This window comes from Nothobranchius furzeri, chromosome 15 (assembly GCF_043380555.1).
Source record: "Nothobranchius furzeri strain GRZ-AD chromosome 15, NfurGRZ-RIMD1, whole genome shotgun sequence".
Lineage (NCBI taxonomy): Eukaryota > Metazoa > Chordata > Actinopteri > Cyprinodontiformes > Nothobranchiidae > Nothobranchius > Nothobranchius furzeri.
This window is the reverse complement of record NC_091755.1, coordinates 46,864,170-46,888,171: the sequence shown is the minus strand read 5'-3', so window position 1 is coordinate 46,888,171 and position 24,002 is coordinate 46,864,170. Positions and strand designations below refer to the sequence as shown.

General features: G+C 45.5%; 1 protein-coding gene and 1 long non-coding RNA gene across 2 annotated transcripts in view; both read left to right on the top strand.

Moving 5' to 3' along the window:
* The first annotated feature begins 7,416 nt into the window (after positions 1–7,416).
* The window catches only part of LOC107391494 (E3 ubiquitin-protein ligase PDZRN3), a 20,907-nt gene continuing 4,321 nt past the window's right edge, over positions 7,417–24,002 (top strand). The window contains exons 1-3 of the mRNA XM_015968818.3: positions 7,417–7,597; positions 21,967–22,199; positions 23,807–23,987. Of these exons, the coding sequence (XP_015824304.3) occupies positions 7,571–7,597; positions 21,967–22,199; positions 23,807–23,987 (441 nt within the window). The 5' untranslated portion in view covers positions 7,417–7,570. The remainder of the gene's footprint in view (positions 7,598–21,966; positions 22,200–23,806; positions 23,988–24,002) is intronic.
* LOC139063330 (uncharacterized) lies at positions 8,543–9,746 on the top strand. The gene is made up of 2 exons (XR_011516695.1): positions 8,543–8,774; positions 9,502–9,746. It is a non-coding gene; the product is annotated as an uncharacterized lncRNA (long non-coding RNA).

Here is a 24,002-nt window from a genome sequence, read left to right as displayed (position 1 = left end):
GTCTGAGCTGGATTACGGGACAAATTATAGCCTGCTTCCATGGCCTCTGGTAGAACCCAGCCACTGACACGGACCTAAACGATTTCACAGCAGACCGACTCGGATCAGCTGGAACACCAGCGAAGCAGCTGAAGAGCTCAGAATCCTCAGAGCAGCTTCATCGTTTTAACAACAAGATCTGATGAAAACACAAACCGTCGCCGTTTCAGTTTGATGCTACGGTTCTGGTGGGACGCAGCAGGAGTGGAGTACTCATTATCTACTAGAGAGTAAGACTGTCAGACAGGATGATTCAAGATGGCCGCCGCTGCTAGCCAACATTTTCAAACGCTGAAACGTCTCTAATCAGACTCTAAGTGACTCGGACACGTCAGAATGCTATCCAGTCTCTGGAAAGGCGATCGTTGAAGTGTTTTTAAAGGTTGATGAGCTTTTGCGGCCATCTTGAATCAGCTGATTTTAGGGTTAGGGTTCAGATGTTTAGCTTTCACCTTTCAGAGGCAAAACGAGTTTGAAACCATCTGACTGTGTCTGGTTTTTCCCTCGGCCTGACCAGCAGAGCGTAGAACCAGAACCAAAGCCAGGGCCAACTGGAGTCTAGGAGGACAGGAACGAGACAGAGGTGCACCAACAGTGAATACAAACATGGAGAGTAAAGCCAGTAGCACGGGTCCTTAAAAAGTCTTACATTAGCTTTTCTAAATTTAAGGCCTTAAAAATCCTTAAAAATGACAAATAATCCTTAAATACAGTTTCCAAAGGTCTTAAATTACCAAAGACCCAATGAACAAGAATTTCTAGTTAGTTTTCAGCATTTTTTGTGTGTGATGTAGGCGTAAGCGGAACCGTACACATTCAGTTGGTTGTGAAAGGGGGCTATTTTTAGATGAGCACATTAGCTGGTTAAGCTAGTGGGAGCTTGCGCCACGGGGAAGTGCAAGTTTAATGGTAACTGGATGGCTAATCCCACGTTAGCGACGTGGTTAGCACCGGTTCCAGACAATAGCTGGAAATTATAGCTCAAATTTAATTTAAAAAATAGCTTGAATTTGGTCAAAATGGCCTTAAAAAGGTCTTTAAAAGTCTTAATTTGGCTCCCTTAAACCTGCAGATACCCTGCAGTAGAGTGAATGTGGTCATTGTGTCCTCCAGTAGCATAGCTAAAGGGATGAGCCAAGACAAGCCAAGCTGACAGGGGTTTTAAAACTGAAAGCTGCTTCCAGAGGAGTCTGAGAACTGAAAGGTCTGCCTTCCGTTCTACTTATAGAACCACGCCTGCAGTCTGAGAACCAGATGTTCTGCTGAGAACATCTGGAACAAGAAGATAATAGAAGAAGAAGGCTGAGCTTTCAGAGCTTTAGAAGTTCGAACTGAAATACTAAATTCAGCTCTGGGTCTTACAAGGAGCTGATGAAGTGATGCTAGAGAATTTGAGCTCTCCTCCTAACTCTCATCAGTACGGAAGCCCCAAAGGCCAAAAAGCAAGACACAAAGCTGTCTCAATTTTTTTGTCTGACCACATTTACTTTTTCTCCGGTGGAAATTAGTTTGTGGAAGGAGGCAAAAACTGTCTGAAAATTTTAATAAAAATGTTAAAGGGATACTTTGCAACATTTTTTATTTTTAAATCGTTTTCTTGAGCCAGTTTGTGCTAAAATGACCCGTTACAGGGTCAACGAAAGTCCACCCAGCCCCTAGCGCCCCCTGTGGCCAGAACATCCCACTTCCGGTCCGGTCTGTGGCTACCTGACTGACACTGCTGTCTGGCTTCAGCACGTTTCCTGCATGTTTTAGATCATGAACACAGCAGATTTGTTTATTTTAGTGATGAACCACTCCTGTAGACACTCGGGAACACTGGGAGATGTCCCAGCTGGTGTTAAAAAGACGAATGCACAGCGAGGAGATAGGTTTTGCTTCGGACACTAGGGGGTGCCAAAAGCAAGCCTAGTATCCGTTTAAAATCTTAAAAGGCAAAAATCTGATCCAAAAATGTTTTAAATAATTACAATAAAATGTATTTGTTAGTTAAATATTTTTCCTTCTTTCAGAAATAAGAACATCGCTTCCTTAAGTCGCTGTTTTCAATCTTGGTCTGAGTCGGTTTGGTGAGATGTGGAATATAACCTGTTTTTGGCCTTTCAGGGCTTCCATACATCAGAATTATTTTGCACATTAATATTTCATTCAAGTGCTGTGGAGATTTGGGTGGACGTGAATAATCAGAACTTTTGCTGTATTAGGATATGGGTCGAGCAGAACCGCACAGTGTGAAGGTGGACTGTCTGATTTTTGAACTCATCTCACGAGGAAACACCAAACAAGTAGGAAGAGTAGCTGAGGAGTCTTATGTTTGATGTGTTTTCCTGTTTTTATTCTCCTGATTTGTTGGCCTTATTCTCTCAGAAAGAAACAGGGTGGTTTTTATTAATTTATGTCTCTTTCAGCAGGAATTTCTGCATTTATCTGGAATAACTGGTAAAGATGATGTAAATCTCTGTAGATGCAATAAATAAAGGAATACACTCTTTTGGTTACAGATTTGTGAACATTATTTTTAACAGCAAAATGGAATTTTTTCAGAATTTTTTCAGCGGCAAATAAAGGCATTCATTCATTCATGAGAGGTAAGAGATCAAAGAGCAGAGGACAAAGGATCACAGACCCTCTGAACTGTCTTCATTCTTCTGTTTTTAGACCTCACTTTTTAAAATCACACCGATTCATTTAACTTTTGTCTTCTGAGTTCACTAATGTTCTTTTCTGCTAATCTGACACAAACATCCGTAAAGACGCCGAGCAAAAGTTTTTAATGCAAAAAACATCAAGTTTATTCAAACTGAGTTATGCTTGTTTTCATCTAAATTTGTGTCCGAAATTAAATCCACGTCTTTCTGTTTCTTAACAGAAAAAAATCTCTAAAATTATTTTTACAGAAATTTTTCACGAATGGGAAAAAAGTTTGTAGTCAAACAACTACACAGCGGCGGAGCCCCGGGGGCGGATGAGGTTCGTCCTGGGTATCTCAAGGCTATGGATGTGGTAGGGCTGTCGTGGTTGACACGTCTCTGCAACATTGCGTGGTCATCGGGGGCAGTTCCTGTGGAGTGGCGGACCGAGGTGGTGGGTCCTTGGGGTCCTGATGGAGGAGATGGCGGAGGTGGCCGGGGAGAGGATAGTCTGGAGCTCCCTAGTTGGAATTCTGCCCCCGCGACCTGGACCCGGATAAGCGGAGGAAGACGACGACGACGACGGAAAAAAAAGATTATGAAACCATGATGTATGTATCTGTGCAGGTGTGTGTGTGCGCGTGTGTGTGTGTGTGTGTGCGTGCGTGCGTGTGTGTGTGTGTGTGTGTGTGTGTGTGTGTGTGTGTGTGTGTGTGTGTGTGTGCGTGTGTGTGCGTGTGTGTGTGTGTGTGTGTGTGTGTGTGTGTGTTGTGAGACACCACAGTTCTAAGGTGTAGTTTCAGCCTGCCGCCACTGGAGGGAGATTGTCCCACTTCAATAACAACTGAGCTTTGTTGTAGCGCTGTGGCTAACTTTAGCACTTGACTCCACTCAATCTTCGTGTTTAAATGTTACATTAACACAGTTTTATTTGTGTTTTAGCTAAATGAAAAATATATAACACTGTTAGAATTATAAATGTAGTGAATTCCCCAGCTTCATTGAGACAGAGGCTAAATGTTGTCAGAGTTCCAGCTTTTCGCCGCTGGAGGGCGTGATTTCCCCTCGTCGTTCATATAGTCAATTAAAACATATTTGTAGCTGAAGCTAGGGATGTGTGTGCAGTAGCGTTGTGTAGCTCACGCAGAGATAAACTATCTGTGTCCAGCTTGAGAAGTGGAGGTGTGGCGGGGGAAGACAGTCAAATGTGGGTGAGACGCGTCTAGCAGAACCCGGGCGTTTTTGCTAGCATTAGCTGCTACATGAGCCAAATAAGAATTCAGACCGGAACAGGAATAAAAAGGAAGAAATGAGGAACAATAATCCTAAAAGTAAGGAATATCTGCTGTCTGACCGTTAACATGATTTTAACTTTTGTTTTGCTGTTAGCAGGATGCTAGTTGTGTCTGCTGTGACGTCAGATTCTTTTGCGTGTGTCATCTGATGTTTACGCTCAGGTGTTTTCTAATGAAACTGAATATGAGAAAACTGCATTTGATTCTCATCAGGCTCTAAACTACATCGCTTTACTTATAAGAAAGAACAGCTTATATTAACTTTTCTAGTCATTTTAGAGCATTCAATTAAATGACTAGATGGTGATACAGCTCACTAGTCAGCTGCTTAGTTAGTGAGTGAGAGTTTGTGGTCTCATTTACCAGGTAATGAAATAATAAACAAGAAATTTGATTTATATTTTTGGATTGGTGGCAACCCTCGAACCCGCTGGTGGACACCAGCGGTTAGGGATCCTGTCAAGCTAAAGAAATAGTCCTATCAGGTCTTTTTGGCCTGTGGGACTCCAGAGACAGCTGACGGGTACCGGCAGTCCAAGCGTAGCGCGGCTCGGGTGGTCGCCAAGGCAAAATCCCGGGCGTTGGAGGAGTTCGGTGAGACGACGGAGCAAGACTTCCGTACGGCTTTGAGGAGATTCTGGTCCACCATCTGACGCCTCTGGGGGGGGGAGGTAGTGAGCTACCAACACTATCTACAGAGGTGACGGTGTGCTGCTGACCTCTACTCAGGACATTGTGGATCGGTGGGCAGAATACTTCGAAGACCTCTTCAATCCCACTGACATGTCCTCCAGTGAGGAAGCAGAGTCTGGGGACTTTGTGTTGGCCTCTAAAATCTCTGGTGCGGAGGTCACTGAGGTGGTTAAAAAGCTCCTCTGTGGCAAGGCTCCAGGGGTGGATGAGCTGACGTGGCTCTACAATATTGGGTGGACATTGGGAGCAGTCCCACTGGACTGGCAGACCGGGGTGGTGGTCCCCTTATTTAAAAAGGGGAACCGCAGGGTGTGTTCCAACTACAGGGGGATCACACTCCTGAGCCATCCTGGTAAGGTCTATTCAGGGGTTCTGGAGAGGAGGGTCCATCGGATTGTTGAACCTCAGATTCAGGAGGAGCAATGTGGTTTTCGTCCTGGCCTTGGAACACTGGGCAAGCTCTATACCCTTAGGGGGTCCTGGAGGGTGCGTGGGAATTTGCCCAACCCGTCTACATGTGTGTTGTGGATTTGGAGAAGGCGTTTGAGCGCGCCCCTCGGGGGGCCCTGTGGGGGGTACTCCGGGAGTATGGGGTACCAGGCCCTCTGATGCGGGCTGTTAGGTCCCTGTATGACCGGTGTCAGAGCTTGGTCTGCATTGCTGGCAGTAAGTCGGGCTCGTTCCCAGTGAGAGTTGGACTCCGCCAAGGCTGTCCTTTGACACCGATTCTGTTCATAACCTTTATGGACAGGATTTCTAGGAGCAGCCAAGGTGTGGAGGGCATCCGTTTTGGTGGCCTGAGGATCAGGTCTCTGCTTTTTGCAGATGATGTGGTCCTGTTGGCTTCATCAGAACGTGATCTTCAGCTTTCGCTGGAGCGGTTCGCAGCCGAGTGTGAAGCAGCTGGGATGAGAATCAGCTCCTCTAAATCTGAGACCATGGTCTTGATTCGGAAAAGGGTAGAATGCCTTCTCCGGGTCAGGGATGAGGTCCTGCCCCAAGTGGAGGAGTTTAAGTATCTCGGGGTCTTCTTCACGAGTGAGGGAAAACTGGAGCATGAGATTGAAAGGCGGATTGGTGCTGCAGTGATGCGGGCGTTGTACCGGTCTGTCGTGGTGAAGAGAGAGCTGAGTCAGAAGGCGAAGCTCTCGATTTACCGGTTGATCTATGTTCCTACCCTCACCTATGGTCACGAGCTTTGGGTAGTGACCGAAAGAATGAGATTGCGGATGCAAGCGACCGAAATGAGTTTTCTCCGAAGAGTGTCTGGGCTCTCCCTTAGAGATAGGGTGAGAAGCTCAATCATTCGGGAGGGCCTCATAGACCCGCTGCTCCTCCACATCGAGAGGAGCCAGTTGAGGTGGCTCGGGCATCTGATCAGGATGCCTCCTGGTGAGGTTTTCCGGGCACGTCCAACTAGGAGGAGACCTAAAGGTAGACCCAGGACACGGTGGAGGGACTATGTCTCTCACCTGGCCAGGGAACGCCTTGGGATTCCCCCGAAGGAGCTGGCCCAAGTGGCTGGGGAGAGGGAAGTCTGGGCCTCTCGCCTTAGGCTACTGCCCCCGCGACCCGACTCTGGATAAGTGGATGAAAATGGATGGATGGATTGGAATTTTGTATTTGAAAAATATTTACAGTCATCAGTATTTCATGTGAGATACCACAGATAGAAGTATGAAAGTATGGTAGTTGTAATAATAATAATTATTATTAGTATTATGTGACAGCAGTAGCTCAGGAGGTTGAGTGGGTTGTTCAATAATTGGGAGGTTGTTAGTTCAATCCAAATTCCCGCCATAAGAATGCTGCTGTTGTGTCCTTGGGCAAGATACCAATCTGCCTTGCCTGTTTGTGGTGGTCAGGGGGGCCGATGGCATCAGTGTTGGCAGTCTTGCTTTCATCAGTGCACCCCTGGCCAGCTACATAGTAGATCATCACCACCATGTCTGAATGAGTGTGTGTGCGTGCGTGCGTGCGTGCGTGTGTGTGTGTGTGTGTGTGTGTGTGTGAGTGGATGACCGATTGTGTTGAAAAGCATCTATTGGGGGGTGCACTATACAGATACAGGCCATTTGCCATTGAACCTGTTTGTGGACAAAACTAGAAATAATTTTGAAGGCTGCAGTTTGAACACCCCTGCTCTTGTTTTGGCCACTGGGTGGCGCTGTAACAACAGAAGTCCTAAAAAGCTGCGGATGGAGGGGTTTATTAGAGAGCGGCATCAAACTGCAGCATGTGGCTGTGGGAAACATTCTGAACGTGATGAAATCCTGAAGCTGAGCAGCGTGCATGCTGCTGCTTCGGGTCAGAACCGCACTTCTGGGTCCGAACCACTCTGACTGCAATCTCAGAGATGAGGTGGAAATGAGGGATGGAAGCAAAAAGCACAAAGCAGCAAAAACAGGGTGATGACAGAGAAATAAAGGAGAGAGAAACCCTGAATGGACACAACTGACTCTGCTCTCAGCCAATCAGAGTGTCCGCCTCCCCCCTTCCTGCATCCGGGCTCTGTGATTGGATAACAGGGGCAGAAATGCAGAGACTCAGGAACATAAAGACGAAGAAGCAGCTGGATAAAGACGGCCCGCTGCTCCTTCATGATGGAGGTGTTTACCACGATGGGCCTGAAGCCCACTGACTGCTGCAGCTGCTGTTTGGCCCACGGCATTATGGGAGCTGGAGTCCTCCAGGTGGCGCAGGAGGAGGACTGATCTGCAGAGGATTGTGGGTCAGCAGAGTTTGGAGATGTGAGGTGGTGGGCGGACGGCTTCCAGCAAACTCTTGTTTCTTTCCTTCCTGCTGCAGTTTCTCCCTTATCTCTTCTCTGTTCCCCTCACTCCCCACTTCATCTCCCCCTCCTCTCTCCTCCATCTCCCCCCCCCGACTCCACCTGCTCAAGGAGAAGCCAGGATGGGTTGTCGTCTCACTCGGACTAAGGTGAGTGAGCTCCAGCAGGTGTGTTTGGGCTGATGAATGGGTGAGCCGAGGTAGATGTTCTCCTTTAGACGTCTGCAGGAACAGATCACAGCTGAGCTGCATCTGAGGTTTTGTTTACATCTGGAGAGGATGAGGAGGCAGAAGAACAGCTGGGTGCAGGATCCATGGAGTAATCTGATTACTTTATTCTGAAGAGATTTCATTAAAAAATATATAAAATAGCTTTTATTTCCCTTTGTTTTAATCCCACCTAACTAAAAAGGGCTAAACGATGTAAAAAAAAAATTTGTAAAAACTTTTGATGTTAAACCAAAACTGAAAAATACTTCAGATCCTAAAAAGGGAACATGTTGTGGGCATTTATATATATATATATATATATATATATATATATATATATATATATATATATATATATATATATATATATATATATATGTATATTTATATGACAGGTGTAGGCCTCTGCTGATTGATTCAGATTCAGAGGGCTGTGATGTGATTAGGAGAGTTACGCTGAATCAGAGACTCGCTCAGGAGGAGGAACGCTTTCTAACACAACACCCGTCTCACTCAGATGGGTGTTAAATGTACACAGTGAACTACTGCGGTCGTGCAGGTTTTGTGCAGCCTACGGTTACAACAACCGGTGTAGAGCTGAAACAACTAATCGATTTAATCGATTATAATCGATTATTAAAATAGTTAACAACTTTTTTAGTCATCGATTAGTTGTTTAATAACCATATTTTACCGCATAAAGTCTATTTTTACCACAATCTGACATCGGTTACAAGCTGTTAAATTTGCCGCCAGTGTGTGGCAGTAATGAGCCACTGATCTACCAGTGGAGCCGTAGAAGAAGAAATGAGCCAATGAGTGCCCTCGGTTTTCATGACGTATCACGTTACTGACGCTCATCTTGCTGTGAGAGATGGCGGAACAAGAGGAAATACGGAAGAAAATAGAAGCGACAAAACTTTAGAGAAACCCCGGACAAAAACCTCACGAGTATGGGAGCACTTCAGTCTAGATGCCTTGAAAAGGCAAAATATGCAAAAACCATCTAGCATGGCACGGAAGCACGACGTCCCTAAGTGAACATTTGAGACGAAAACGTGGGGGCTGAGGAAGAGCACCGCGGTCAAGTGAGCCGTCATTTGGAAGAGCCAGCCCGGTAAGTAACAGAAAATAAACAAGCTGGACTTAGTGTTTTAGCTGAGTTCGTTATAGTGGATGTTAAACATGTTTTTTTGTCGCGTCAGTCTACGGTGTTCTACTTCTGATTGACTAGATGCAATCGTGAATCTCCTCCGTGTTGTGAATCATGCGCTTGCCAAATTCAGCACGTCTGTTTATAAGAATGTTCTCGTTAAGAGAAAAACGGCACAAACCCATAACTATGTTCCTCATTCAAAAAAGGACAACTCTGCGGTGAAAAATATACAGACGAGCTGTGTCCAGGTGAATATAACGCGGCATAGTTGTACGCTTTCAATTTTTAAATACAGGAGAAATTCAGAAAAAGTCATTTTTTTTACTATTAAAAGGCTGTTTTACTGTCTAACGCTGTAAAACGCCTCACAACACATTTTTATCATGTTTCTTAAACAGTATTACACAAAATAAACATTTTTCACATTTCTCTAGCTAATTTAAACACTCCCGACTCAAAGTAAAAACCTCATGAGCTTCTTACTCTGAGCTTTTTAATAGTAAAAAAATTAGACTTTTCTGAATATCTCCTGTTGCGGGCTATTTTGTAGAACGTAACCCTCAAAATAAATGATCACTGTATATTGTTAATTAATTCAAATAATTTAACATTGATTTAGTGTTGTAGTGTGTGTGCTGCTTTATTTTATATGTGTACTTATTTCAGTCTATTTGTGTTTCTTATGCAGAAAAAAACAAGCAACGATGGACAACTACATGGGGAACAAGACACTCACCCCCCAGCAATTCATACCACTTACAAACTCTATTCTAAACATGCTGGTAAAAGACATGAGGCCACTATCCATGGTGGAAGGAGCAGGCTTCCAGCTAATGCTAAAAAATTATTCTGGACTGATATTTTGCACTGTTTAGCTCATTTTCTACTGCTGACTGTGTTCATGTGCAATAAAATAGATTGCAGTCAACTGCACAATTCTCTTATGTTTTTTTTTCTTAACTGAAATGCATCCATCACTTGTATAGGTTAAATAGCTAAACAGTAACAAACCGATTAATCGATTAATCGAAAAAATAATCGACAGATTAATCGATTATGAAAATAATCGTTAGTTGCAGCCCTAAACCGGTGTACAGTTGAAAACGTTTATTTTTTAGCCTACCTGATAGGATTTCATATTTTAATTTTTTATTTAGTTTGTTTAATTATATTAATATTTTAATTATGCTGGAAAAGCTTGATAAAATGTGTATTTTAGTTGGGCAAGCACCTTTCTCAGTAGAAATTAATGCACTGGGTGTGAATGGGGAGCCTAATGGTGCGTTCGATTTGTCCTAGGAACTCGGAAATCCCCACCTCAGAGTAGGAAAAATCAAATGAAACGCCCCCCCACGTCGGATCTCCCAGTCGGAAACTCGGAAAATTTTCACAACCCCGACTTCGAGATCCAAAATGGCAGCTCTCCGTATCAACAACAGTAGTTTTGATTGAAATGTGTTTATTTTACAAGACACTCTCATAAGAGTGCGTCTAAATCAGTGTTGTAGCCTCTGCAACTCCAAGCTGAACAATTTAAAAGTGTTGCTTTAGATCGTCTTTGTCTTTCTTCAAATATTTTTTGAAGATGAGCTTTCGTCTGTGTTCGTTTTCGACGGCGTCGCCTTATTGGAATCCGGACTTCTCCGTCTCCGGCAACCAGAACGCTGTTAACTCGGGTGTGACGTCATTCCTAGTTCCGAGTTTCGACTTCCAAGGAAAATCGATCGCACCCTAATGCCTCATTCCCATCTGTACCTGGTCGGCCCTGCCCGGATAGCTCCGGTCAGCCCCGGCCTGGCCCGGTTGATTCCACACATCCTTGCTTAGGTATGCAAGGGATGCAGTCAGAGACATTTTCAGCTTCTAGGTAATCAGCATGATAATGAATGATGATGAATTGAGCATGCCTTAAGCCCATGTGGGCTGATTCTACCCACCAATCAGAGGCTTGCTCTAATGGAAGGTGTGGTTGTGTTGGCCCTGGTCAGCCTGAAGCAGACCACCTCAGAAAGAGGGCTGAAAACAGTCTCGTTGCACCCTGAAAAAAGGCAGGCCACCAAGATATGTAAGCAAGGTATGCTATCCGGGCCGGGCCGACCAGGTACAGATGGGAATGGCCCATAAGTCACGCCCATGTACTTCCGGACCACGGGTCTCTGGAAAAATGAAAAATTGAATGCAAGTCAACGGGTCTAAAAATGCCTTTTTCTAACCCCGATTGTTATGTGCCATGGATTTCACATCTGACGTCCGTGAATTTTAAAGACACATTTTGATACCAAGAAAGATTTTATTTTCGAACAGGAAGAAACGCTATTTTAGGTTTTGTGTGAAACTAAGTCCAAGACTACAAATGCGCTTCACGAAAGTGACGTCATCGAACCAGACACGGAGAAAAACAGGAGGAAAAAATGCTATATAAGTTCTGCAAACTTTAAATCCTTCCTTCAGGAGGAAAGAACCACCATAAATCTGTCCATGTGGTACGTAGCCGCTACGCTAGGGGGGAGGAGATTATGTAGTGACGTCATATAAGTCATGTCCGATTTGTAGTCATTTAATTACAAACTTTTACAAGCTGATGAATCTCAAAGTACGTGACTGGCGTGGTCGAAACACCCATCGCTACTTTTCATTTAAATTGAAGTACAACATGTGTCGGATCCAGGGCGTAAGGCAAAGCGGATTAGGGAATAGCTCTTTTAGCTTCTGTGACTTCAATTTCTTCTTTTGTTCTTCCGGGGACCCATGAGCAGACCAGAGAGGGAGGAGACTTGGGGTGTTTCTCAAGGTCAAGGCGCCTGGCCTTGCGAGGCGATGTCTTGCGAGGCCAGGCGCCTTGCTTACGAGGACACTGTCCTTCCTTGGTCAAAGAAAACGGTTAAATGGAACAGACTTGCATCACGTAACCGTGGCTTCCATAGCGGTCACGTCACAGAACGTTATCTCCCGTGTCACGTGACATTTTATACGTATTAGTTTCAATATAAATATATAATGAGCCTTTTACTTTTTAAATTGTGTATATGTTTATTAAATCAAATATATAAGTGAGTTTCTACCCGCTAGCCACCGAAGCTGCAACTACTAAGCAACTAACCAACCATAGATAACTTCTTTGGATCTAAAACAACATTTTAAATTAGTTGACTTACTTTTAAACTTGAAATTTTCCCCAGAAGTAGCTGCCGGCTTCTGATCCGCCGTCCTTTTGAAAATACCGCGGTGTATTCTGGGTAATGTTTGACCAAGGCTAGGCTACAAGACACCTCCCGTGTTTCCTTGCTCAGCTAGCTAAACGGCTAACAAACAGAGAACACACGCCTCGGTAGAACATGAACATTGGAACACGTCTTGGTGGCTCCCGATGACGTATCTCCAAGGCAACCGGGGCGGGGCTAAGGCATCAAGGCAAGGTTCCATTGAGAAACACCCCGGGGCTCCCTATGGAGACCAATCTAACATGGCGGCCGGCCACTACAGCACCTCCTATAGGCAGCGCCAGTCCACGGGACGTGTATATATGTATGTCTGTGGTCTTGACTAGTATAAGCTAACCGTTAGCATTAGCAACTCCACCACACAGCAGAACTTCTCCAGGCTTGTGTTATTTGTGGAGATAAAACATCAGTCGGTGGTGGTCGTGTTACTGTTAGCCAATCAGAGGAGAGATGTCCAGATATCAGGACATAACAGTCCAAAACCTGCCGTCTGAAGCTCATCTGTGATGTGGGCAACTTTTAGTTCCTGGAAATGGTGCACAGGTGTGGTTCTGATCCGAGCTAAGAAAGGGCTCTGCACCATGATGCTGCCTCCACCGAGCTTTGGTGAACTCCACACGCCAGACGAGCAGGAGGTGTTGAGGCCTGATAAATACAGGTGGAAGCTGATTGGTCGTCCTGTGACCAGCTGACCGGACCAGCTCGGTTTGCTTGATCCCTGAGTTGACTTCCGGCTGCACTGCTGGGTTCTTACTGCCAACATTTCCAGAGATGAAGAACATAAACATTAGGGATGTAAGAAAATATCGATATGGCAATATATTGTGATATTTTCCCCAGCAATATTATTTCGATATTCAAAAGTCGTGTATCGGAAATATCGATATGGCAATATATCGTGATTTTTTTCCTGCTGTTATTACATCGACATTCAAAAGCTGTGTACCTAATTCCTGAAAGAATTTACATGCAAACATTTGTGTATTTTCTTTTCGTTTTGTGCAATTCAATCGCCACCCGCTAGTTGGCAGCAGTGTGCAACGGGTTTTGTTTCCGCCACTGAAATGTAAATCCCTCCATCATGGTTCAGATACCTCATGTTAAACATGTTACGTATCAGTTTGGACTGTTTATTGAACATTCTTACAATAAGTTCAGTAAAAAAAATTGCTTGTAATGCCTGACTGAATGTATCGCAATATATCGTGATGCATCGTATCATCTCCCCTGTATCGTGATATGTATCGTATCGCCAGAATTTCAAAAATACACATCCCTAATAACCATGAAGACTATTTAAAAATGAACTTTTTGTTTTGAGTTGGGACTAGGGCTGCAACAACGAATCGATAAATTCGATGAAAATCGATTACTAAAAGCGTTGGCAACGAATTGCGTCATCGATTCGTTGTGTCGCACAACTCTTCCAAAAGCGCCCCCCCCTTCCCGCCCGCCGTTGAGCGCAGACCAGAGCAAGTCAGATCAGCGCGAGGGAGAGCCGCAGATCAGCGCGAGGGAGAGCCGGCAGACTTTCGCTGCTGCGAACCGGTTCCGCATTGTTGCACTGCGATCCAGGCAGCTGCTTCCAGCGCACGGTCCATTCTCAAAGTGGCGCAACCAAAAAACTATAATTAGCACACGATCGTTCATGTCCGCTCATGTTCTCTATTTTCTGTCTTATTTGTGCCTGAAGCTCGCTACTGCGGAGCTCATCACCTGTGCTGTGGTGATGTCACCTCACGCAGCATCGAAAACACGCTCTGCGCTTTTCGGTCAGGAGATCCCTTTGATCTGCTCAAAAGTAACTGATGAGGTGAAAAGGTAAGAATCCAGGCAACAGATTTTCTGGAGAATTAAGAGGAGATGCAGGAAGAAGAGAGACAGACAGGACAGGAAAATAGTTCAATAAAAAGAAAACAAAACAAAGTGTTGAAAAGTAAAATGTAGGTAGATTTATCTCCACTACACGTTTTTACCAGTAAAAAACAATAAGTTATACACATGTCATATTTATACATCTGATACAATTCAGGTCACCTTCAACACTCAGTCACACACCCAGGGCCGTTTCAAGACATTTTGGGGGCCAAGGCAAAATGCCCCCCCAATAACTGGGCTCCCCAGAAGCCTCTGTGTAATCCATACCCTCTCCAGTAGTGTTAGTTATATGGTGTTTATAAAAGCTCCTCAGACATTACTGACATGTTCTAATATTATCAGATGAAAAACTAAATTATCAGACATGCTGTCTCATCTGCTTCTTTTCTAAACTTGCAAAAAGTAACAAAACTATTTGAAAGCCACTATTTGTGGATTCTCTGAAAGTTTCCATGGAGTGTGTGACAACTTATTTTATCATTGATCCTATCGTCTAATCTCACAGCTGAAACAAGCATCCTTAATCATCTGTGCACAGGAAGCTTACCGATGCTGTAGTAAAACAAAAGGTATAATAATTTATTATTAATAAAACCTTGTTGCAGCACTAAAGCAGAAAAATTAGATTTTGCATTAAATATGCAAAATATTTACATATGAATTGTTTTAGAGCCCTTTAATTGGCAGAATCTGATATTAATTTAGTTCTTACAAAAAATGGGTCCCAACATGGTTTGTGTGGCGTTGCCATAGTGTGACGTCATAGGCACAGATCCCCTGTCCTCTTGTTTGGAAATGGAAATATGGTCACCCTATATTAAATATGATCACCCTACATTAAACAAACTGTCCACCCGGGCTTTTGCACTGCACAGAGACGCTTCGCTGCCTACGACTGAACGTCAGTTGAGAGTCAGTCTCATGCAGACTGACCAATGAAGAGAGGGCCTCAAGTTAAGACCCTCTCCTCATTGGTCAGTCCACACGAGGTGGGTCAAAGGTTACTCTGGGCGGGTTACGTGTTGTCAGGCATTCAAGTATTGAGTATATTTACTGCATATTACAGTAAAATATTCTGTATGTGACCACATTATGGTGATCCTTGGGTCGTGATGATGGAGCCCTTGAATATTGTTGCCCAGGGTACAACAAAGTGTTAATCTGGCCCTGGTTCCGCCGTCACATTCCCGCAGAAACTGGTTGATCACACCGGGGCCAGACTACTAGCATGTGGTTTTACAACCACAATGTCCTCAGAAGCAAAAACGCTTTTAAAAGGGAGGGAGGAGTCCTAACTGTTGCTGCAGGCGTGTTGTGTGAGAGTGCAGTTATATACTGGTTAATATATTTTTGGGTTCAGTTGCTTTCATGTGGCCTAATGTGAGTCTATTTGGGATCATTGGAATGATCAGCAGCATTTCTTGATGTGACTTTATGGCAGTTGCCCAGGGCATCATCGCAAGGAGGATGGCATTCATTTACTTTTGTTTTATTTGGTATTTTTTCAGTCATTTTTGGAAATAGTGATCAATTTTGATTAATTCACAGCCTATGTTTAATTACATTTAAAATAAATGTCAACAGATGAGATCAAACAAAACAGATGAGAATTGCCCTTAAGCTGTTTAACTTGGACCAAGCATTTTAGGTCACAGATAGATGTAGCTTAGGGTCTCTGTCTATACACCTTATAAGACAATTTAGGTGATGGCATGTTGTTTTTCTGCTATTGAACTGTTTTCTAATAAAGTTGTGTTAAATAAATTGAAGGAAGGAGAGAAATAACGTTTCCCTAGCAGTTTTTAAAAATGTCCCCATGTGATCCGATTAATCGATTAATCATGTCGAGACCCCATCCGATTAATCGATTATCCAAATAATCGTTTGTTGCAGCCCTAGTTGGGACCTTTTGGTTTTTTGAAGCCTGAGTGTGTGGTTCGAACCTCCTTAGCGCGTTTAACTTGAAGCTTGTTAATGATTGGGCCAGTTTTGTGTCAGCAGCTGTAAACAGCTGATCTGTTTGGTAAACCGACTCAGAAGTTTGGTTTCTGCTGAATCAGACACAAATCATAACCAGCTCAGATTCACGACTCTAAAAAACAGAAAATCTCGGTTTCCAGCTAAAACAGAATAAAACGGTTTCAGCATCACTGGCGTTTGACGTCCGAGGTTAAAACAGCAAAGCTCACGGGACAAATGTCAGTTTAGCATCAGCTGTTCAAACACCTCAGGTGTTTTTATTCCTGTCTGACTTTTAACAGCAGGTTTTTAAACGTCTCACAAGTCGACCCTTCTGCTTTTATTAGTGTAAACCAGAGAATCAAATCCCGACAACAAAAAGCAAATTCATGTTTTCATATGGAGTTGCTCAGCAGACCATCCAGGTAAATGATCACCTGAAGGAGAACACGCCGAGTCTGCAGACTGGGCTGGTTCTGATTGTTTAAACTCGGGGATGATAACAGAGGGAACTGCAGAGTTCTGGAGGTCAGGTGGAGTTTTTCCTGGAAAGTGTGTTTTCGTCCTCCTGCTCCTCTCATCATGTCTCATTTCTCAGAGTTAAACTGACCGTGTTGTCTCTGAGCGTCCCGTCTCCCTGCCGAGTGCATCCAGCAGAAAAACACTCCACACTAATGAGCGCTCTAGTCCTGCAGAGCCCACCCAGGCCCAGTGTTCGCCTCAGAATCCTAGAGGTGTTGATGCTCTTGTGGACGTGAACTAACGCCTTCTCAGCTGACTGTGAGAGACCTGCAGGACTAATCAGAGATAGGAAGCTGCTGAAACCAGAACAAGTGAAGACATTAGTGATAAACCAGACCAGGACCAGAGGATTCTGTGGGTCTGGAGTAGAGGAGGGCTCTAAAACCTCGATCAGTTCCAGAAGCTCTTGGATCCGGTCTGCCGTGCAGACTGTGGATCTGGATCTGATCTGGGAACAGTGATCTGAGCATTTGCTGTGGCAGGATGGAGACCGACACTTTGACACAAGTGGGTGGTGGTGCGTGCAGCGCTGGCGGCTCAGCGCGCCCGCTTCGCTCCGCAGAAACCGATTCTTTAGGAATTATTTTTGCTGCGTTCGGGTGTCGATGTGCTCCATAGTGTCCAGGCTGAAGGCTTAAATCCGTGCATCAGAATTAAACCTTCACCCATTTATGTCTCTGTAGCCGACACTCTTTGTGTACGCGTTTCAAAAGAAAGCGTGAGTCACTCTCCACTTCACAGCACAGCTCACAAGCTCTTTTCCTCCTGAACATTAGTGAATCCATCAGAGGGAAACCGTTAACTCAGCTGGATGTTGGTGCTTTTTACTTCAGTTTCGTGTTCCTGACCTTTTTTTCTTCTCCTGTCTGATTTTTCAACACGTCACGCAGAAGAGCAGCGCTTTCTCCTGATCCTTGTCAAAATGAGCGAGGCGTTCGGGTCGTTTAATGGCTCAGCATGATGAAACCACACGGCCTTTAAGGGTTTGTCCAACAGAACCCCCTCCTCTGTTGAACCGGTGACCTCTGCCTGAGCGTATCACGGGTTGCTCCGAGGCGTTTCCTTGTTGGGGGGCGGGGTCAGGCTGAAAAGCTATAGCTGAGACCTTTAAAGTGAAGGGCTGCTGGAGTCACTCGTTCATCCTGAGTCCACGTCTGAAACAACCTGTGGAGGAAATGATATTATAGCAATGTCATTTCATCACTCGTGGTGTGTCGTTAGCAACAAACCGCTAACTCGGCTCCGACTCAGGGGCGGGGCCTTATTCTGCTGGACCCACCATGCAGCCGGTCACGTACAGGGACAGCCCACAACAACACTGTGTAGGAATGAAAAATGGGGCAAATGATGTAGATCCAAACATGCTGGGGGGATAACACTGGAGCTAGCATTATGAGCTAAAATGGAGCTAATCTCAGAGCTAACTTAACAACATCACTAACTTCAAAGCAAATATCATAGCTAAGGTCGGAGCTAACATCAGATCTAGCATCAAAGCTATCATGTGAGCTATGTTAATGAACTAATAATAGACCTACCCTCTAAGCTAGCATTAGGGCTAACATCAAGGCTAATTACTGTCACTAACCCAAACTTCCTTCTGTTGGAGTCATCAAGGTATGACATCACTGCAGTCTGATTGGCTGCTTTTGAGTCAAAGAAACGTTGATGGTCCAGAATTTAAACTTCGACGCTCCTCTACAGGTGGTTTTATTTTCTTAAAGCTGCAACGGCAAATTTGGAAAACTAATTAGCCTAAAACTTTTTTTATGTCTCTTAGCAACATGCTAACATCGTTAAGCTTTAAATATATCGTGGAGATAAGGAGGCAAAACAAAACCAAAAAAAGGAATAAAGTGGTTCTCTTGCATATATCCTAAAAACCTCCACCACAACCACAACTCGGACCAACAGCAACCACTGGACCATTCGGTTGTCATCCTCACTGAACCGCCGCACTTCCCTGGGTCCTCCTTAAGCTTGGTTTATGCTTGGCGCACTTACTTTCCGCTTGGTGATGCGGCTCGCGGATGGAACGCGCTTCACAACTTGCAGCGTTTATGGTTCATGCGGCTTGTCTCTGCGGTGAGCCAATATTCTCCCGAACTGTAGGGGGCAGCATGGAGCTCTACGGCATGCATCCGACACTACACCATAGTAGAAGTAAAAATGACTGTTTACAACATGGCATTCCAGCATTTTTTAACAGCGTCCTCGTCTTTTCCGACAGTGCGAGCTATTTCTCTCCAATAATTATAAACAACACGTTGATCAAGGTGATCTTTGAGAGCTAAATCATACAAATGTCTGTATTTACGAACCTCTGCCATACTAGTTCTGGCCAGTCCACCATGTTTTTCCACGTCCGACCGTCCGCGTGGTTAGAAAATTTCCTAGGTGCGCGGTGCGGAAAGTTTGGGCCGTGCGGAGGCGCGGTGGAGGGGCGTGGTTGTTAAAATGACCTCGCGGACGCGTCAAGCATAAACCAACCTTTACGCGCTCACGTCTTTAGCAACAGAACACCAGTGGTATGAGAGGTTCAGAGAAGGAGAAACAGCCGGCTGCTACCACTTTAAATTTAGGACAAACCACCAGAGTCCCAAAAAGAAAAACACCATTTGAAGTCACGGACAACTAAAGACGTTTGGACCTAGAAAACTGCGACTGGTGTTTAGAGCTATCTCGTTTCCTCGCCAATGTGGGTTTCTGATTCCGGCTGAAGCGTCTCAGGGAAGATACCTGAGGGGAGTGGTGAATGTTCTGTCACCAGAGCTTGTTTGCAGATGTGGGTGACGGTGGCACAGGAGTTAAGTGCTCACCTCGTAATCAGAAGGTTGCAGGTTCGAGCCCTGCTTTTACAGAGTCCTTGGGCAAGACACTGAACCTTGCTAACGTTGCTTGTTGGTGGTGGTCGGAGGGACCGGTGGCGCCAGTGCTCGGCAGCCTTGCCTCCGTCAGCGCGCCCCACGGCAGCTGTGGCTACATCGTAGCTCATCCCCACCAGTGTGTGAATGTGTGTGTGAATGGGTGAATGGCTGATTGTGTTGTAAAGCGCCTTGGGGGGTTTCCAGGTCTCTAGAAGGTGCGATATCAAATACAGGCCATTTACCATTCGCTATAACAGCTTTAAGACAAAGGTCCATCTCTATAAAATGGGTCTTTGTTGCATTTGTATTTGATGACCTCAGATGGCCACGCCCACCAATGACAGGTGTAGGAAAGGTCTGTTGAACCCTGATGTTAGCAGTGATTTTTCTCTCATTGGTTCTCAGAAGATTTTCATGTAAACCTGCTGGTATGAATGTGCGTGCTGCCCCGGTGGATCCCTGGACGTGCTCGTCACCGTTTGAATCATTCCTCCGGTTGTGTAATACGTGTTGTTTGTGAGTTTGCAGTGAATAATTTTAACACTGGCAGTCGGAGCCGAGCCGAGACCGTGTTATATTCTGTTTTTTGGGACGTGCAGAGCATCACATTCGGTCTTCTGGCAAACTTTGAGCTCCTGACACTTTTCCTGCATGCTGATGGGATTTTGTGCTGAGAAGGAAGAGTGTCACATTTGGTGAGTTTGGAGACTCAGTGAAAAGCGAGTCAGAGCATCATACACAACACGGAGAGGCGGTGAGATCAGTGCGTGTTACTGTCAGAGTGCAGTAGAGCGCGACACACATCTCCAGGCTGCAGCACATCACTCCAAGTGTGTGTGTGTGTGTGTGTTTGCCTTGTTTGGTGTTTCAGACTGTGTGTTTGTGAGTGGTGGGCCCAGAGGGGGGGTCCACTGAGTGAAAGGACTCCAGTCCAGGACCCGGGGTGATGGAGCGCTGGATTGTGACCTACATCCAGCCGAGTCTTACGCTCCCATGTGACGCTCCGACACAAGCAGCCACCGTTGGTTTTGCTGTGGACTCAGCAGACGTGATGAGTGGCTTGCACTGCAGGCAGAGAGCTGTCCCTTTGTCTCCTCAGCTGACAGAATGGTGACACGCTCACATTTCAGACTGCACGTCCTCTTTAATCCTCACAAGTCTGCCAGAGATGAGCCACCCTTTCATTTCAAACCATCTCGACTCGGATCATCGTTACCATTATAGATCAGTAAATACTTTCTGTGGGACTTGTTGGGCTAAATAAATCAGCTGTCAGCTTCCATGGTTGGGATGGGTACCAGGTCGCTCCAGGTGATCTCAGATTTACCTCCAGAATTCCCAGAGGAGTGGGTGGAACCGGCCCAAACCGCTTTCGTTAGCATTTGAAGGTGCCACCGACACTGATTAGCTGCTGGTTTGTTGTGTTTGCATCACGGACATCAGGTCATTTCAGGTCATCGGTAACCAAAGTCACGCCCATCTTCTACCGGACCGGAACGAAAACGAATTTTAAAGGTACTTCCTGATACCGGTGTGTGCGTTACGAGTGCAAAGTGAGTTTTTAAGGTGCGATTGAAAATCCTGAAGAGAAGGCGCTTGCTCCACTGTCAGGAGGAGCTCGTTCCACAGCGTAGGGCTGTTACTGAGAAGGCCCTGTCCCTCTCTGATCTCAGTGTGGAGCGGGGAACCTCCAGCAGCTCCTGCCTCATCACATCAATACTTTAAAATGAAGTACAACACGTGTGATCCCGGGCGTAAGGCAGATCCACAGTCCAGCTCCCACCGGGTTCCATTATGTCACCGTGTCTCCTATATGAGACACTGGTGGTCACCATGGTGATGCGGATGAGACGCAGTGGGAAGCATTAACGTTACTGTTATCTTCGGTTCTCGTTTAGCCTAGTGAACTAGACCAAATTCTTGCTTTGCAAAGTTTGGTCTAGGCATGCTCCATTGGAACCTCAGCAGCTCCTACCAGGACTCTGGCTAGCCAATCACAGCTCTCTAGAGGGGTTTCAAACACATAAAGAGCTGTGATTGGTCCATAATGGTGGGCCAATCATAGTGCTCTATCTGCTTAGTGAACAAATCACAGAACTTTATCCGCTTTGTGGGCCAATCAGGGCACTCTATATGCCTGGTGGGTGGGATGATGCAACAGAGTGAAACAAGAGTATGCCACATTCATTGTCCAGTGGAATGCGGAGATCATTTGAAAGACAACGGTAGAACCCGCCCCACAACCGAGAGCCGTCAATGGAGCATGGCCAGACTAAATAATACATTTATTTAGTCTGGCTTGCCAGGCTAGTTCTCGTTTACTCCTCTTAGATGGTTTCTTCATCAGGGGCAGCTTGAGCTGATAGGACCTCCTCCACCCAGAGACACAAGCCTGCACTTTCTCTTCTCCCGGCGTCCAACTGAAGAAAAGTGACTCAGTTTTATCGTTTTACATAAAAATGGAATGAATCATATGCCACGTTATGTAACAGCTGTAGTCAGGCACGCCAGAAAGTTACATTCAAAGAGCCGACGACCTCAGAAGGGAGGCGGAACACCCACTTTACCGATGATGATAAAAGCAACCCGCCACGTCTCGACACCGACGCCATCGGAAGACGTAAAGCAGAGCCCGCAGGTGGGGTTGTGAGTTAGAATCCCGCCACAGCTCTGCTGCTTCACATGTTGCCTCTCCTTGTTTGTCAGGCGAAGACTCATGACCCGTCTCATCACCGACGCCGGGAGGAGCTGCACTACGTGGACGAGTATGGACAGCAAATCACTGTACAGGTTGACGGTAAAAGAGGGCGTGGCCATGGGAGGAGGCGGTCCCACTGCGCAGTTGAATGCAACCTCCCAACAGAGAGACGGTGGGAGGCCCTGAGAGCCATGGGGCTGGTGGAGGGGGAGGAGGGCCAGGGAGGAGTCTATGGAGCAGGGTAAGAGCATCCAAGATTCCTGCTGTTGGGAATATTACTATCCGTCCGTTATGGAAGGCCGTGTAGGCCCGTGGGGTCTCCGCTGTGTGGCTTATGGCGTACAACACGTGAAGTCAGAGCACAGTCTTTACGTTTTTAATCCTTTGACCCAGTGAGACATTAGGTTATAATTTCTTGCATCAATGTGTGAAAAGTTCAGAAGTTTATTTTTAAATGTTTTAGTCTACAACGTCACTGACTTTAGGAGGTGAGGTCTGCCGGTGTCGGTACAAGATCTGCTCAGGTTCCAGATCGGCTCGGGGTCCATCGACTGCCGATGACGTCAAAGTAGTTGATTGGCTGAACATGAACCTTACGGAATTACGTAATCACGTTACGTTGGTCCAGGCAAATGTTTCTGTTGGAAAGATGGACAACTTTTACAAAGAAATCCATCATTACCTCTTTGAAAATACACTTTTACCATAGAGCTGCATGTTTATTAGGGCTGAACGATTAACTGCATGTGCAATTAAATTGCGATGTGACAAAAGGAGATTTTCTAATCGCAAAGGCTGCAATTTGGCAGCAAGTGGTTAGCGCAATGCTAATATACATGGAAAAACCCATAGGAATGCTAATGCTAATATCTCCGATTACATTATTACAAGTTATGAATTAGAAACGTGCAAAATGATTACATTTGGAGTCAAATAGAAAGTAAAACTACCATCAATCAAATAAGTACAGACAGGTATTTTAGTAAAGCCAGAAAACTTTTAACTCCAGAGTTTTGGCTAGCAGCTATGAGCGTACCTGAACTACGCATGGACAAGACGTCAAAAACTCTAAACACAAAATACTTCAATAAACGGGACACACTTCTTTCCTGCAAATACAATTTCACAGGTGTTGCTAACACCTATGATCCTTCAAGGGATGTGCTCAAAGAGGAGTTCAACATTATGAATAAAATATAGTGTTTCATTTTACAAATACCATTATAAACACAAACTTACGTCGTAAGAAACATTATTTTAATAACGAAACTGCTAAATTCTTTCCAACAGTATAGATGTGTAGTGTATTTTGTCCGAGTGGGTTTGCCGTACTTTGACGTCATCGGCAGTCGAAGGACCCCGAGCCGATCTTGTAGCGACACCGGCTGCACACGAGAGCAAACGGCCGTTCCAGGCCGATACCTCGCTGCGTGCGCCTGATTTTCTGCCTCAGGAGACACGGAGGTGAAAATCAAACCGGTTTGATGTTTCCCGCCTCACGGGGGGTGGAAACTCACCGTGTGCGCATTACGTGAGCTGCCGGCTGAGCTGAAACGTTCTAGTGGCCATTCAAAAGCACGCTCTCCATGAAAATCAGCCGCACACGGCGAGGTATCTGCTGAGCAAGCGGTCGTTCGAGGCTTGAATGAGCAGCGTGCTCTCTGGAGTCTCCTGAAGCTTCATGAATATTAATGAGCTGGAGGAGGTTCTGCTGAGGCAGCTGCTGGTTCAGAACACTCTGCAGGCCCGTGACCAGGCAGACCTTCCCATCCTGTGTTTAACTCTTTGTTTTCCACTCAGCTGTTCCCGTTATAAGTCAACCCTAACTCGTCTCATTTTGCATCACAGGACCTATTATGGACACATGACCGTGTCACCTGACCTGTACCCTACCAACAGCCACCTGATGATGTCACCTGATGTCTATTCACCCAGTGGGTACCTCCCTACACCACTAAGCCACCAGCACCCCGGCTACCTGCCCACTGTCTCCTACAGCTTGGACCACCTGGACAGGCTGGACTACCAGGTGTTCTGATCTGGA